This window comes from Bombus vancouverensis, chromosome 2, assembly GCF_051014615.1.
Source record: "Bombus vancouverensis nearcticus chromosome 2, iyBomVanc1_principal, whole genome shotgun sequence".
NCBI classification, from domain to species: domain Eukaryota; kingdom Metazoa; phylum Arthropoda; class Insecta; order Hymenoptera; family Apidae; genus Bombus; species Bombus vancouverensis.
Genome location: NC_134912.1, coordinates 14843570 through 14859379, shown reverse-complemented (window position 1 = coordinate 14859379; position 15810 = coordinate 14843570). Strand labels below are relative to the sequence as shown.

At 31.7% G+C, this 15810-nt stretch overlaps 1 protein-coding gene and 1 long non-coding RNA gene across 9 annotated transcripts in view; one reads left to right on the top strand and one right to left on the bottom strand.

Moving 5' to 3' along the window:
• Window positions 1-15810, top strand: part of larp (La related protein) — a 30850-nt gene that overhangs the window by 3739 nt on the left and 11301 nt on the right. For 4 of the 8 annotated variants that reach the window (XR_013059911.1, XM_076623821.1, XM_076623815.1 and 1 more), the window contains exons 2-16: window positions 10181-10254; window positions 10456-10509; window positions 10903-11071; window positions 11178-11282; window positions 11333-11505; window positions 11723-11841; window positions 11918-12107; window positions 12473-13042; window positions 13361-13518; window positions 13832-14057; window positions 14127-14294; window positions 14388-14641; window positions 14730-14890; window positions 15137-15391; window positions 15628-15761. Coding sequence is in view for 7 of the 8 variants with exons in the window: in XM_076623821.1 (XP_076479936.1) it covers window positions 10181-10254; window positions 10456-10509; window positions 10903-11071; window positions 11178-11282; window positions 11333-11505; window positions 11723-11841; window positions 11918-12107; window positions 12473-13042; window positions 13361-13518; window positions 13832-14057; window positions 14127-14294; window positions 14388-14641; window positions 14730-14890; window positions 15137-15391; window positions 15628-15761 (2810 nt within the window). In the remaining variant the exon portion in view is untranslated. Of the gene's footprint in view, window positions 1-6550; window positions 7627-8748; window positions 8769-10180; window positions 10255-10455; window positions 10510-10902; window positions 11072-11177; window positions 11283-11332; window positions 11506-11722; window positions 11842-11917; window positions 12108-12472; window positions 13043-13360; window positions 13519-13831; window positions 14058-14126; window positions 14295-14387; window positions 14642-14729; window positions 14891-15136; window positions 15392-15627; window positions 15762-15810 lie in introns of those variants that run through there. The other 4 variants (XM_076623836.1, XM_076623841.1, XM_076623825.1 and 1 more) reach the window with 4 other exon arrangements.
• On the bottom strand, window positions 5528-6058 carry LOC143303524 (uncharacterized). The gene is made up of 2 exons (XR_013059918.1): window positions 5927-6058; window positions 5528-5729 (listed from the first exon to the last, which is right to left on the bottom strand). It is a non-coding gene; the product is annotated as an uncharacterized LOC143303524 (long non-coding RNA).

Below are 15810 nucleotides of genomic sequence, written 5' to 3'. Positions count from 1 at the left end.
ACAAAAATTTATTAATTAATTTAAAAATATAATCTTTCTGAAGAAAACCTTTTACCGAGTTTTTTAAATCATGTCTAATTTAATAAAACGGATTAATCATATACGTAATATATTAAAACGTAAGTAGTAATAGAATTTTTGAAACTTTTTATATGTAACTTTTATAAAAGTTGCAATTTATTTCTCGTGTTTGACGCGATATTCTTACATAAGAATACGCGATGTTAGCAAAAGTGAACAAATTTCGTTATATAATGTAACAGCTTTTACAATGTTTAGTCAGATGTAATGTTATTTAGGAAAAAAACTGCATCTCCATGTAAGAGTACAGGTGGACGTTATACGTATCGGTAATTCAGGTGTTCGATCACTATAACAATAGTAGTAGGGAATTTCGAATGGTTGATTCGATTGTCTTATCTGAACACTGTTGACAAGTCTTCGGTATACGTGGCCAGAAAATAACCATGTTGGCAATCGAGCACAACACACGTCACCTATAGTCTTTCTTCATTTGCATAACAAATTTTTGATCCCCTTCCCGACCGGTCCTTTCTCTGCTTCGTAAAACTTTCGATCACTTGATCCAACATTTCTGCAACATTAATAGCGCTATATATATAATATATCTTATTATTATTTCAAGCATTACTTAAGATATATATAGCGCCATTAAGAATCTACGTGAATTGGTCTTTTTTCAAGTTAATTTATTTAGAAAATACGTTATTATGCACGCTATGTAAATTGAAAGTATTAAAACAAAAAATAGTTAAATTAATTAAAATTAAACAAAAGATAAAATAAAAATTGTAGCGAGCGATACAGCAAAAATTTATTAACATTCAAATGAATGTAAAATTTTAAGAAAATATCAAGTATTACGTACAATATAATGTAGAACATTGCTACGTGACATTGCAATAATATTAGTGATCGAAAAGTTATTTATAATTTATATTATGAAAGAGGGGCTATAAAATAGGAAGGAATTAAAATAAAATGAAGCTATTGAACTATTGGTAACACTAAGTATGTAGTTCGAAAAACGAGATGTTTGACAGTAGAGTTGTTGGTAAACTAACTAATAAGGTTACTTAATAAATTCGAACTGTTAGAAATACAAGACCAGATAACGATTGGGTGATTAGTAAACGAGCTATTAGTTACGATTATGAAAACAAATGTATAGTATGGCAAGCTGATGTGCAAGTAATTAGTTAGTACAGGTGTATATTTATTATTCAACATAGCTTCTGCTGTAAAAACTTGTTAGTTTATATTAATACATTAAAAAACATACTGATAACATACATTTTTATTTGAAAGAAAAGGCTAGTATATTAGTTGAATGTTACTTTTAGTTTACTACATGGTAACTTTTCAGAATTGCGAAATCTATCGTAAGAAGGAAAAGTAATTAAAGTTTTTAATAACCAAAACTAATCTAAATCTAGTTAATGTTCTCTAGTTAATGAACTTACGATCCCTAGGTAATGGATCTACATAAAGAAATCAGTTACTTCGTAGTTCAATTCATTTGGCGAATCCATTGTTGGCAGATTAAGTTTCATTATTTGGTTGCTATCGATCAGTCCAATTATTCGATTTATGTGCAAATAGTGAAGACGTCAAGACAGCATTAACACTCTTTTTTAACGGTTGACAGTAGGGAGTAGCACGTGATGCAATTATAAAAGCCTCGTAACCAGGCCTGTGAAGTTGGCATTTCAAAGTGCAAATTTGTATAAAAAACAAACAGTATTATTTATCCACATTTGTCCAACCGAAATTTTTATTTGTCCTTTTTTCAAAAAGTGTTACGACGAAATTAAAACATTTGATATTAGCGCCCCCAGGAACAACTATGTTTATTTACGAACATTTGAAAAGCATCCTTAGTTTATTACGGTGTTTAAATATATAAAGATCTTATAGATTTCTACCAACTTTTCTTTTTTTTTTTTCTTTTTTTTTTAATACTTAGCCAACCGTGCGCGCCATAGAGAGCAATACGTTTCCACCGTGCTCGGACAAGCCAACCTATACGCTGTCCACCGCGCATTTTTCCAAGTATCGGAGACTAATATTCACTACTTAAAAAACAAAGAAGTCTAAAAATTATTTAAGTGGTTAATTATACGATTTCACATGTTGTTTATATAAAATATCAAATTAAAAGTATATATTAAAAGTATAAAAAAATATAGGTAAAATTGAGAACATTAAAGATGACTAAAGAGAAATAACACGACTTCAACGTGAAATTAGTAATTTATAATGCATTTTAATATTTTCTTGCAGTGTGGTATGGTTCGATTATAACTTTATTTAATCATAACTGATAGTGTAACTTTTTAATTAATTTTAACATCACTAAATTGCTACATTTTATTATATACTGTACTTTATAAAAGCAGAAAAAGTAGTACAATTAATTGGCAACAATTCCAGGTAAACAATAACCAATAATAACAAGAACAAAAAAGAAAACGCGTTGCTGAAGTTAAAAAGGGAGATCTCCCCTTTCTGTCACGCAGCGATGTTCTTCACAGAAGGGAGATCTTTCCGTTAGGTTGGCTAAGTGCTAATACAATTCTACAGTCATTTTCAATACATTACAAAAATGAATTACCGGAAGCATACCTCTCCTGACATCGTCCTCCGGATGGCATACCTGTTCGGGATTTTGGGTGACCTTCGGTTTACAATACGGACAGCACATCTGTCTTTTTGGGAAAGTCCGAATTTCCTACCTTTCAAGCTATAAATTTTGCGATGCATACCTGACCGAGAGGTTAGTTAACACCCTAAGTGCTCAATAGGTCCGCTCTAAAGTAAACATCTGGTATCAAGATGCACCCACGATGGTATACAATTGTAAGATTGGAAGGAATAGATTCCCATCCCATAAAAACTATAATGAGAAGGACAATCCCTGGACAGTGCAAATAAATCAACTAAACATAACATTAGTCTGCATCTTTAATTTACCTCCACTGTGAGCGTTAATAGCGTTCACGGTTAACAATATCAACCGATCAGTTGCAATCTGACTGATCGCTATCTAGTTGATAATTCGTATCATTACTCACTCTAATATTGTCCATTAAATGACATATGTTTCTATGTCTGTCAATTCTGTTACATGGACTATTAAAAACGATGACTGGACAAACGATTCTAACGTTTAATTTACAGAAAATGCAATAAGAGATATTTATGGAATTGATAAAAAATGTCAATCGGGGTGCTGATGTAAAATTTGTTAATTTGGTCACAATCCTTTCTTAAAAGAAGGAAAATTTAAGAAAACTTAAAATTTTGAATCGGCAGTCGCGAAAAAACGAATACCGTTTGTTCTTCTTTTTATAAAAATTTACACTCCGGGATTCATAGGCCCTCTCATAACTGTATTCGGTATTACGTTCTTCGTTGTAATTCAGACATTCACTCTCGAATTTCTCTAGGATGTAACCAATGAACAGCGAGTACGATTGCAAAAGAAGAGTGAATAGTTTCACATTTACAAGAATAAAAGACCTATATAACATGCATCATACACATATTTGTAAAAGTTTGCCAGGATAAATGTTTAAATACTTTCAGTCATTATGAATCACAGCAAATGCTAAAAACTGAGATGAGCTGAATTTAAAAAAATATATTTACAATCGATTTTATTTCGTGCACTGTTCATAGGTTAAAGAAATATCTGATCGTTTCTATGTTTCAATTAGTACTTTTTTCGTTACTGGTTCCAGTATTCACATATGTTCACATTATTTATTTGTTAGTAGATTGAAATGCGCATTGCAAAAAAGTTGCAAGGCGAGTGGTATAATAATCTCACGTCTACGAGGGAAAATTATAGTCGTTGGTTCCCTCATTATTTCAGCGTTCCATATATTTTATTAAAATGTTTCGCAGAAAGTGAGAGTGGTGAGAGGGAAACCTGTTTCAAGTTGTAGACCTTCTACCTTCGATAAAAGTAGAATCGTAAAGGCCAATGAATGCCTTTCAAACGTGTATGCATTTATGTTAAATAAGAATACAAATAGAAAAAAGTAGTCGTAGTGTCAAGATCACTTCCTTTTGCATTTGAATGCGATTACATGACGTAATACACGTGGATAATATCAAAATAATAGTAGAGTAGAATACTAATAAGAGCTCGTAATTTCACAAAAATTTTAAAGTAGAATATTTCAAGTTATTGTATTTAAAGCAACGATAAGAATTTAGCGAGTTTCTTTCATCAAAGATTGTCTTATATAAAATATATACAATACATGTTTATACATATATTTTAAATCGTTAAAATCGAAAATGAGGGTAATTTTTTTATGGAAATGAACGATTTTGAAAATTCGGTCTTATGAACATCTGGCAGGCAAAGACTTTAAATGCAAATCCATGTAAGATCATACAGAGCTGTAAGTGGTAAGCGGCGAAGCAAGTAATGGCACAGCTAATGCCAATGTTCCAAATGTCAATTTTGCCGCTCAAATTTGCACATACACAAAACGATCATAAAACTAATCTGGACGTACGGAATACCATTATGGGGGACAGCAGCAATGAGCCATATAAACAGAATAGAGGCAATACAAGCTAAAATTCTTAGAACAATAGTAAACGCCCCATGGTACGTTAGAAACGAGGATATACCGAAGGACCTGGGAATACCAACGGTCGAAGAGGAGATTAGCAGACACGCAAGAAAATATAAAGAAAGAACAGAGTAGGAACACACACACTCACAAAGGACACAACCTAACAAACACGAAGATGGTATCCCACTGGGGGTAGCCACCTACATGATAATCTAACAACTAAAAAATTCTACCAAATGTCCAAACTGGACAAATTGTGAATGTAATCAATAAAATAAAAAAAAAAAAAATTTGCACATACAGCTCTCTGTATGATCGCGGCTTAACCAGTCGCCTCACGGCGGCCAAAAAATGGAAAATAACCTAACCCCAATACTTACAATACAATAGGTTAAGAGTACCAAATTTTAAGAAAGGAAGCATCAGAATCCGCGAGGAACGTCACATTAACAAGTTGACCGAAATTTTTTGAGCCTTATTTCTGTTAAAAACGAACCTAACTTTCGACTTCAGTGACCCCAAAAACTTCCAAAAAGTGTCACTCTAGCCGAATATTTTGTAGTGCGGATACTATACTATAACTAAAATTTATATTTCTACTAATTAGAACAAATATTGTAATATATTAATAAGAGTTATTGCACTCTCTTTTGTCTCATTTCTTGCTAAAATTAAAATTTCAATGAATGCAAAAAATTATTCTTTTTTTAGAGTCATTAGTAGTTGACTTGTCTGGTTAATCATGAAGAATGTTACGTCAGTTATCGTTAAGGTGTTACTTAATGAACCTAGCGCGTTGAAATTCTTACCTCTAAATATTCGAATGAATATTTCATGCTAATTAACATTTTTTGTTTTATTTATAAATTTTCATTTCACCGGTTGCAAAATATATTACATTGGTATTTAAGAGAGAGAGAGAGAGAGAGAGAGAGAGAGAGAGAGAAAGATATTGATTCGTTTTTACGTCGAACTTTACATGCTATATTTTTAACATTGCTTTGAGCGATTCGCTACAGGATCTGACACGAGCAAACAAGTTTTCCTCCGTTCTCCTTGTTCTCTGTTCGTAACCGGCCGCCGGCCTCCTTGTGCGGCACCCATGAGTTGTTCCTACGACAAATTTACGTATTGAATTGACCGGAAGTTGTTGAGCGCGCGTACGCGTGTTATTGTGTTAGTTAGTTATCGATGTAACAAGATGGAACAAATCGGTTGCCATCAAGCTTTCCTGCTTGGTTACTCCGTTTCGTAAGAAATATTGATTTCTTGCATATCTCGCGATATGAGAAAAATTTACTGTTTGTTACCTTGTTACCTTGCGATAACAATGTCAATATTATGAATGAAATTGAATCACGCCATTTGTCAGTTCTTGCCTAATATCATAACTTAGGCAGACCCATTAGTAAATAAATGACAACTTTTCCTTTTTACTTGCCATAGACTATGGACTATGGAATAGACTATGGATTCTTATACTATCATAGATAACGTAAAATTACTCAGAGTACACATAGTATACAAAAACATATAAAATATTCTAAGTATAGTATTCGTTACAATATTTAGTATGCAAAACAACTGTGTATCTAGATTTCATTTCTTTAATTATATTTATAAAAATATAAATTTGCAGTAATCAGTCTTCAATGTTGTTAAAACATCTTTTAACAACAGATATTACATATTTTGAAACAGGTATTAATTAATTTAAAAAATTACTATATCATTCGATTGAAAAATCGTCGATCTATCTATTTCTAACGGACTCTTCCTAGATCGAAGACGAAAGGAGCCAGTAGAATGGAGATGAAAATTGGATTTAATGCTGTTTGCACATCAAAGACTAGCGAAGCAGCTGCAAGTATTTACCGTTCTTGGTCGCTGCAAGCGTTTTCGATTCTCCCGTTTTGCCTGGTGGCTCAGTGCACCGTTGGCTCTCGAGCTGCAGCTACGAAATAGTATATGGCGGGTTTCCATTGTGTCTGTAGTCAAAAGAATTCTTTTCTAATATTCACTATCCTTAAAACATATGTATTAAAAAACTCTTAAAAAAAAAAATTATTGTAGTGCAAGATAGGTATATGCGTGAGCACTTAATTCCAAACATTAAATAATAACATTTCGTGCAGTATAGAAATTAGAGAAATATTCATTGATGTAAAAGTTTGTTCATCGGGAGTGCATCTTTTTATTCGTTTCGAAGTAATAAATCTTATTGGTTAATAGTTGCCTTATTTTTAGATATAACATTGTCAGTAAATTGTATTTATGTGCTCTTGAATATAAGGTGCAGCAAATTTCATAACATATGGAAAAAACTTTGTATAGTTTTTAGTTGGTGCTAGTTACTATTTTGTGTACGCGTAAAATCGGCGGGAAGATTTAAAATGATCTTATTGGGTTCGTTAACCATATAATAGCACACTAAAATTCTTTATTTTATCAGAATAAAATTTCTTATATAGATAAATATAGTAATTTATTTGAAAATACAAAACTTTCTGTGAATATTAAATTTTGTAACATTAAACTAGATATCGCAAAACTATCGTATGAAAGTCATATCGAACTAGGAAGTTTCCATTATAAGGTTCATATTAACTTATATTTCTGAAGAACTCTGCTTAATAAATGTTTATATACAATAAAGTGTGTATAAAGAAAAACGGCAAATGAAGGTACACGATTGCACCTGTTGCGCGAAAGTGAAGTGACCGTCGTAACGCTATATAAGTGCGTGAATCCGATTATAATATTTCGAATTTAGCTGTTATGTGCTTTTCTCTTCTATATCATTGTCAAGAAGTATTAGCTTACGCGCGAGTCTCTTTATATGAACGTTATATAAAAGTTTGAGGTATTCTGTTCTACGTGTAAACAACGAAGAACTGAAATCTAGTGAGCAGAACCGAATTTTTAACGAAGACGTTTCTCATATAAACAGAGTCTTCATACACAACATACACAATGAAGATAAATAAAAGTAAAGGCAATACTGTTCAACGTGAGTTTTAATTGATTCTTTAAGTCAATACTAACGATAATATTTTTATGTTTTGTTCAGAGTTATTGCTATTAATCATATTTGTAAGATGAGAAAATTTATATTGCATCTGTACTAAGTTTGAAGTAAATAATATTGGAGAAAAAAATGCAAACATTTTTCTGTATTTGTAATATTTTTTATTGTTCTTCTATTGATAATTGTTTATAAGACGCGTTTATACTAATGCGTTATTATTATTTTACAAAAGCTTACTTCTGTTGAATTAATTTGAATGCAGAAAAATTGGAGGCCAATCAGTTAAGAAGATAATGCTATGAAATCGATTTCTCAGCTAGAAAACAATGCATACTAAAGTACAAAGAACGAGATCCCGTTGAACCGGAGTCGAAAAAAAAACGCTCGGGGCTTTTTTTATACGCGCGCGATTCTTTTTCTGTCCTTACGAGGATAACCTAAGCCTGAAATGTTTAGATTACGTTTCGAAGAGATCGAATTGCTTGGAATGGAATGTTTTTGCTTTTCCTATACGTTGATATCGCAGAAATCTTCTGTGCAACATCCTTACCAAATACCCCTTTATTTTCTATGATTTAGTATGTATTTTATTTTGTTTTTATTTAGTAAGTCTTCTACTATAAAAATTTATCCTACGCGTGTTACTTAATAAATTTATTCGTCGTTCGTTACTCTTGGCTAATGATTCTGAATCGATTCGAAATTTTTCAACATATATTATGAAAATTAGAACATGATTAAATACTTAAAAGTATTATATTGGGTTGGCAACTAAGTGATTGCGGATTTTGTTGTGGTATTGACAAAATCCCCAATTACTTAGTTGGCAACCCAATACTGAAGACTTCAAACAGTTTCGAATTTTAAATCTTAACAGGTTGTGAAACTTAACACCAAACATTACTATATTTTACTGGTAGTACCAATCTTTCAGTGTACTCAAATTCTATTACACATTATTCTAATGTATCATTGTGCAAGATACGTAAGATTACTTTTGTTTCCATCTCCTTATCTTTATTGGCATCTTTCTGCCTGGAATTAATTATGGAAGAGAATTTTTGTCAAACCCGTTAGGTCTAGATCATCGAGACCGTAACGCGAGAAGCAGGACACGGTAATGCGTGAGTTACTTTCGCTTTCGCGGTGATTTGTGTTTTCGAAGCAAACGAAAGATCGACTCGACCGAAAACAGGTCAACAAGCAAATCTACAGCTGGTATCACTTGCGTAACATGCGCCCTATGTTTCGAGAAGTCGTTTGTACATTTCTAGCGCATACGTTGCATTGCTTATTTATAGAAAATAAAGAAATCGGAGATAGTGTCAAATTCTCGTTTGTGCGTTTTCAGTTATTGCGTGTTTATACAGGATTCGAAACTTTATTAAAAAGTTATAATAAAGATGGAAAACATGAAAGGAGCAATATTCACGCTTCCAATATCAACTGATTTCATGTTACTAAATTTTTATATATTGATAGTTATAAAAAAAATATATTAAATAAATATTAATAAATATGAACTGACTGTACTAATGACTGTATGAACTGAATGTACTGATGGCTGTGTGGACTAAATGTACTGATGACTGTGTGGACTGAATGTACTGATAACTATGTGGACTGAATATATAATTTTTTACCACAGCTAGCGACAGAAATAGTGAACGTTGTGAAAGAGACATTTAGTGATTGTATAGATCAGGAGGCTATTCTTGTTTATTCTTTCATAAAAATTTATTTAGTAAAATTTTAAACTGTGTTTATATTTCTTTCTGATTTACACTCAAAGACATAGATCTAACAGACTGAAACACGCTGTATATACAATACGAACGACGTACTAATAAATTTGTATTTGAGAAGGGGATCGTTTGCAAGAAATATAACAAGGATAATTTATTTGAAGGGAAAACATTATTTTTGATAAATAAGTAAGAAAGCTATAAATGTAGTTTCCATACTATGGAATTTTACGAGCAGAATTTTATATGTTCATAGTTATACGAACACAAACTTTATGATCTAATAAAATTATATTAGTATTAAATAATTCATTTATGTTGAATATAAACTACGTATATGCAAATGTTGTAGAACTTTTGTTGAATGTTTAACGAAGATAAAAAATTATTTATTACTTTATTATTATTATTTATTATTAAACAGGAGTGATTTATGGTGTAAATATTAGTACTAAATAATAATAATAATAATAATAATAATAATAAATAATACTAAATATAAATATTTTCACGGACTTGTTGCTTAGTAACATTTTGCTTAAAAATCTAGAAATTACCTTGTTGATGATAATAGAACCCAATAAAAAGTGCCGTCTTTTTTGTTTAAAATCTTTGTGCACTTTCTTCGGGACACACGGTCGTAGATAAAAGGATTTATGAAGCACGTGTTCTGTAGATAATATAGGTCACGAAGTTACGAATAGATTATAAGTGACACGATAAGAATTAGTTTATGATTGAAAAGTTTGACGTTAGAAAATGTTCTATTCTATTAAAATACTTTCTTACAGAAAATGGCATCGACACTGGAAATCATCCGACTATTGTGACGGTGTCAAAGGATAGAAGAAAATTTAATCAAAAGGTATATGCAATGATTCCAATTGTATGGTAAAATAATGATAATGTTAATATTTTTAATAACATTAGTAATAATGTTTGATGGTAATCGTATAATATAGTAATTGTGTATAAAAATTTTCTTTTAATTAAAATATTCTTAAGATACCAATTTCTTATTATATTTTATTGGATACAACTAAAATCTAGTTTGTGACTTTAACAGGCGAGCGACTTCTCAGATATCGGCGATTGGCCAACTTTAGAAGCTTCAGGAGAGGTTGGTTAAAATTATTTGTCGTGTTTTTGGAATGCTTACGTTATCTTGTCAACGCAACTTTTTAACAAAATAATATTTAATCAACGCTACTATATTTCATCGTTTAATTTATCAATTAAACAAAATTTGTTAAAATTTACTTTAGTTATATTTGGGATTCTCAGTTATTGTTTTAAAAGTAAAAAAATGTACTATGCAAAAGCTAGAACTCATAGAATGTAATATCATGTATTTATCTATGAGCGTAAATATTTTGCTATAGTAAAATCGAATGTTATCTCATTGCGGACGTATTTCTTATCCGTGAAATCATTTGACATTCACACAATTATTTATTTCTTTAATATAATTTTCTTTGTACATGTCACTAACTAAAAAAATATTTTCCTTTAGAAGAAGACAGTTGTAACAGCACAGAAGCAAAATGGTGTGATTGAACAAAATAACTGCAGAGAAAGTAGCAGTAATGCTATTGAAAGCAGAGGAAAAGAAAACAAAGAACAGAACCATTGTCAGCATGATGATGAAGAACATTTGGATAGTAATGAAAAGAAAAAAAAAGGTAACAAGCACTGATTTATTTTCTTTGCTATGACATAAATGATAAAAGATGAGTGAAGAGTTATTTTTTAAGTTGAATCTTTAATATTCTTGTTTCACCTTTATAGTGAACAAGCAGAAATGGGTACCGTTGGAAATAGATATAGCAAAAAATCGGAGCAAAAGAGATCGGTCACCAAAGTACCATAATCAGAGAGAAAAGAGTGGAGAAGGTATTTAATAAATATTTCATGATATTCTAAGTATTGCATATTAAATTTAGAATTATATCTTTTAACAGAAGCAGATTCGTATAGAAATAGAGAGCATGATAGGCCAGCGTATATTACAAGAGGTGGACGAGGTGGGCGAAGTTACAGAGGAAGAGGAGGGCGTGGTGGACGAGGCTCTTATCGTGGTGGTTTCAGGCACAGACATGACCAAGTTTATATGCAGGTAGTTTTATGTTTACTATTTTCTTATTACCTACATTTCGTATATAACAAAAATAATAAATAATATAAATTATATTAATAATGATGATAAGCTAATGGGAATCTCTCAGAATATTCTTTGAAGAGTAGCGAAAGTAGACCTGATATTGAATGTTAATATAGAGATAAAGAACTTTAAATCTCTAAACAAATTATTTTCAATTGACACATTTTTTTAGATGCATAAATTTGGTCTTTTGGATCCTAATTATATGGTGGGTTACATGGGAACATTTTATTTTAGTAATTTCATGAACATAAATACATCGGCGCTTAAGGAAATTCTAAGGAATCAAATGTAAGTTTTATAAATTAGTGAAAAACAAAAACAATACACAATTCTTTTCTTTAATATGTAATTTATATTTTCACAGAGAATATTACTTCAGCGAAGAGAACCTTTTAAGGGATTTCTTTTTGCGTCGTAAAATGGACGCACAAGGCTTTTTACCTATTACTTTAATTGCTTCTTTTCACCGTGTACAAACGTTAACGACAGATGTTGGACTTGTTATTGAGGCGATTATGGAATCCGATAAATTAGAATTAGTGGATGGATTTAAGGTAATGTAAACGTATATTCATTATTCTAATAATGCACAAATCGAAATTCGAATCCAGCTACATCATTTTGTGTCTTTGGTGAAAGAATTGTGCTAGATAAAATGGAAGAGGATTCGCTGACACCATTCGAGCTTAATTTAAGTTCAATGAATGGAGTTTGAAAGTAGGCCTCCTCACAAATTCATCCCTGGAAAATATATTTTTTGCTGTATTGTAGCGATCGATTGAGATACGAGTTATCAGTTATTGTTGTCTTTTATGAAATATCAATTTTGAAATATTATTGCAGAATCTCTAAAATAATTTTCAAGACTAATGTTATTAATTTGTTATTAATGACTAATGTTATTATTTTTTTTTATTAGGTCAGAACGAAAATAGATCCTTTGAAGTGGCCTATCTTGGACGCGGCTGGAAATCCCGTATTCTTAGAACCGTCTAATACTTCGAATTCATCTCAAAACGAAGTAATACTCTCCTCCACGTCCGAATCCGATTTTTGCCCTGCTGCGAGACCTTTATCTACAATTCCTATTCCCCCAGTTCCGCGCGTTCTTCAATCCAACCATACTATCCCAACAATAGGAAGGCTTAGTGAATCAGAAAGTATATCCTCATTAATAGGCGACAGTTTAAATCCTAACGTACCGGAGTTCATACCAATTTCGAACGAACTGACAGACAAAAATAACGAATCTGTTGTATTCGATAATACAAGCGAATCGTTCAAGACAGAAAAACAATCAGTAGAAGTGAGAAGCATTCCAGTACTATCGAGTGACAATTCATTACTGCTCTCAAGAAACAAAGCTTCGAAACCGGACGATAAAATGTCCACAACAGTCAAGTGTTCTAGTCCATCCTCCGTACCATCCTCCGTACCAGAAGTGCAAGTCAACGGAGAATCACAATCTGTCAATGATGTTTGGAAAGAGGTAATCTTTTTTTCGTGTATTATTAGTACCAACATTGAAATTAAATATTCGCGTTTTTTTAATCCACAGAAAAAACACTTCCACTTTTACGACTTATTCAAGATCTTAAATTGAACTGTACTTTTTTACCTAGAACTATAAAGAATGCAATGAATTTATAAAATGGTCTAATAGGATGTTGTGTTACCGATTAAGTAAATTAGAATATTTGCCCGAAACGTCATCGGTGTATAAAAATTGCGACACAAACTGTGGATCTATTTCAAACAAGTTATTACTATTAGTGATAAGTAATAACTGAGTTCATGAAAATGATAGGTAAGGCGAAGGGTGAAACCGTCACATAAGGAAAGAAACGAAGAAAAAGAGAAAATTGATAACGTTAAAAGCGAAGAAAGAGAGGAGTTAGACTTTCAATTTGACGAGGAACTTGATACGCCACCACCAACTGGTCGCCACAATGCATTTTCTGAATGGTTTGTTGCTATTTGTTTGACTTTCTTTTGATTATATTATGAATTTTATACATGCATTCATAACTTAAGAGTATATAGTATTCATAAAAAATAGCAAAAAGTATTTATCTATTACAGCAAACTCCAGATTAGCATTTTAAAGCAAATTAAATATCTTCTTAGAAAGAAATTATAAATAAAGTTCCTGATTTATTTTGAATTGTTAGTACGACATTATATTTTTATTTTACTGATTACTATATACTTCTAAACTATTGTGTCTTTTTCTCAGGTTACTCTGTATGTGTAAAAGTTAACATGTGATATATTGTAGGTCTGAAGACGATGAAGATTATGAATTGTCAGATAGAGATGTCAATAAACTTTTAATCTTCACACAAACGTCGGTGCCCATGTCGACACGTATTCCGAAACACGAAGGTCATGATCGAACTGGTGACTGGACAACAAGAGTAAAAATGACCCAGGATCTCGAGCAAGCTATCAATGATGGATTATACTATTATGAAGAAGATTTATGGATGAAAGATGGTCAAAGGGTAAGTTTAAATCATTTTTTAGAATATTTCTCTGGTATACACAGATTTGAGTTACTTCATTCCTTATAGTATGGATCTTCGTCGTCAATTGGAAGCTATAAAACTGTCAATGTGATTAGTCAAGAAGATTTTGAAAAAATGGCTCCTAAAGCGCCTAAAAAAGCTAATCCGGAAGTTCCACCTCCACCACCATCCGCAATAGAAGATATGGAAGTGTCTCGTTCGCTTCCAACGCAGGTACTTTTTCATTTCATATTTATTTAATCTCATTAATTATATTAATTTTGTTCACTTCACATTTTACATTTAATGTAATTATTGTATCCATAGATGTCAATAACTACAGATGGTCAAGAGAGAAGAGATCGTCGTGTAGATAGAAGTCGTTGGAATGATAAATCGAGAAGGGATAGTAGAAGAGGAGTGGTTCCTCGTTTCTTCGCGGTAGTAAAGGACGAGCCTTCGGTAGATCCTAGGACACCGCGAAAAAGAAAAACACGACATAGCAATAATCCCCCTGTTGAACATCACGTTGGCTGGATTATGGACGTTCGGGAGCATCGACCGCGTACATATTCTACGGGGTAAATTTACATCGCCAACAAGTTGTATAACAAGCGAAAAAAGTTTAATAACAATTTAATAACTTTACATTTTTATTGTATTGTACAGAAGTAGCACAGGAACAAGTCCAAATGAAGGTTACCTTGCAAGTAGTTACGGAAGTGCACCACAATCATTACCAATATTTCATCACCCGAGTCATGCTCTTCTAAAAGAAAATGGTTTTACGCAGCAGGTCTATCACAAGTATCATTCACGTTGCTTAAAAGGTGAATATAAATTTTCGTTTTTTAAATTATTTCTTATGATTCATGAAATGGCATTATCTAAATGAGTACTATAGACGATTAATATTTTTCATATAAGTAAACATAGTGATGAATTATTTTATTTTTGTCTTCTTTTCCCGACTGAGGGATATCATGAAGAGAAAAGAGGATCTGAAAATATCTTAGTGTACATAAATTATAATTCCTTTGGGTACACAAATTTTCATCGTATTTATATTATTTCAGAACGTAAGAGACTTGGAATTGGCCAATCTCAAGAAATGAACACACTTTTCCGTTTTTGGTCATTCTTCTTGCGGGAAAATTTCAATCGTACTATGTACGAAGAATTCAGGACTGTAGCCAAAGAAGATGCCTCTGAGGGTTACCGATATGGTTTAGAATGCCTTTTTAGATTTTATAGTTACGGTTTAGAAAAGAGATTTAGACATCACCTGTATAAAGATTTCCAAGTCGAAACGATACAAGATTACGAAAGTGGTTAGTGTATTTCTTTCTAAAACATCCAACTTGATGCACATTATAGGTTGTTTAGTTATAACATTTATTGTTAACTAGACGGTGAGGGTGTGCTAAAGTAAATGAAATGTTCAGTTGGTACCATAAGATCAATTTGTCTTGTGTGTGGTACTTAACGTAGCAACAAGCATTAATTAAATTAAAAACCGTTGTTTAGTTTGAATACAATGTGCTAATATTTTATTTTCCCTTTGTAGGTCAACTGTATGGATTAGAAAAATTTTGGGCGTTCTTAAAGTATTATAAACGCTCTGATCAACTTCAAGTAGATCTTAAATTACAGGAGTATTTGTCTAAATTCAAGAGTATCGAAGACTTTAGAGTGGTCGAGGTAAATGTTCTATCTAAACATAAAAGATAACACATTTCATTAAATAACA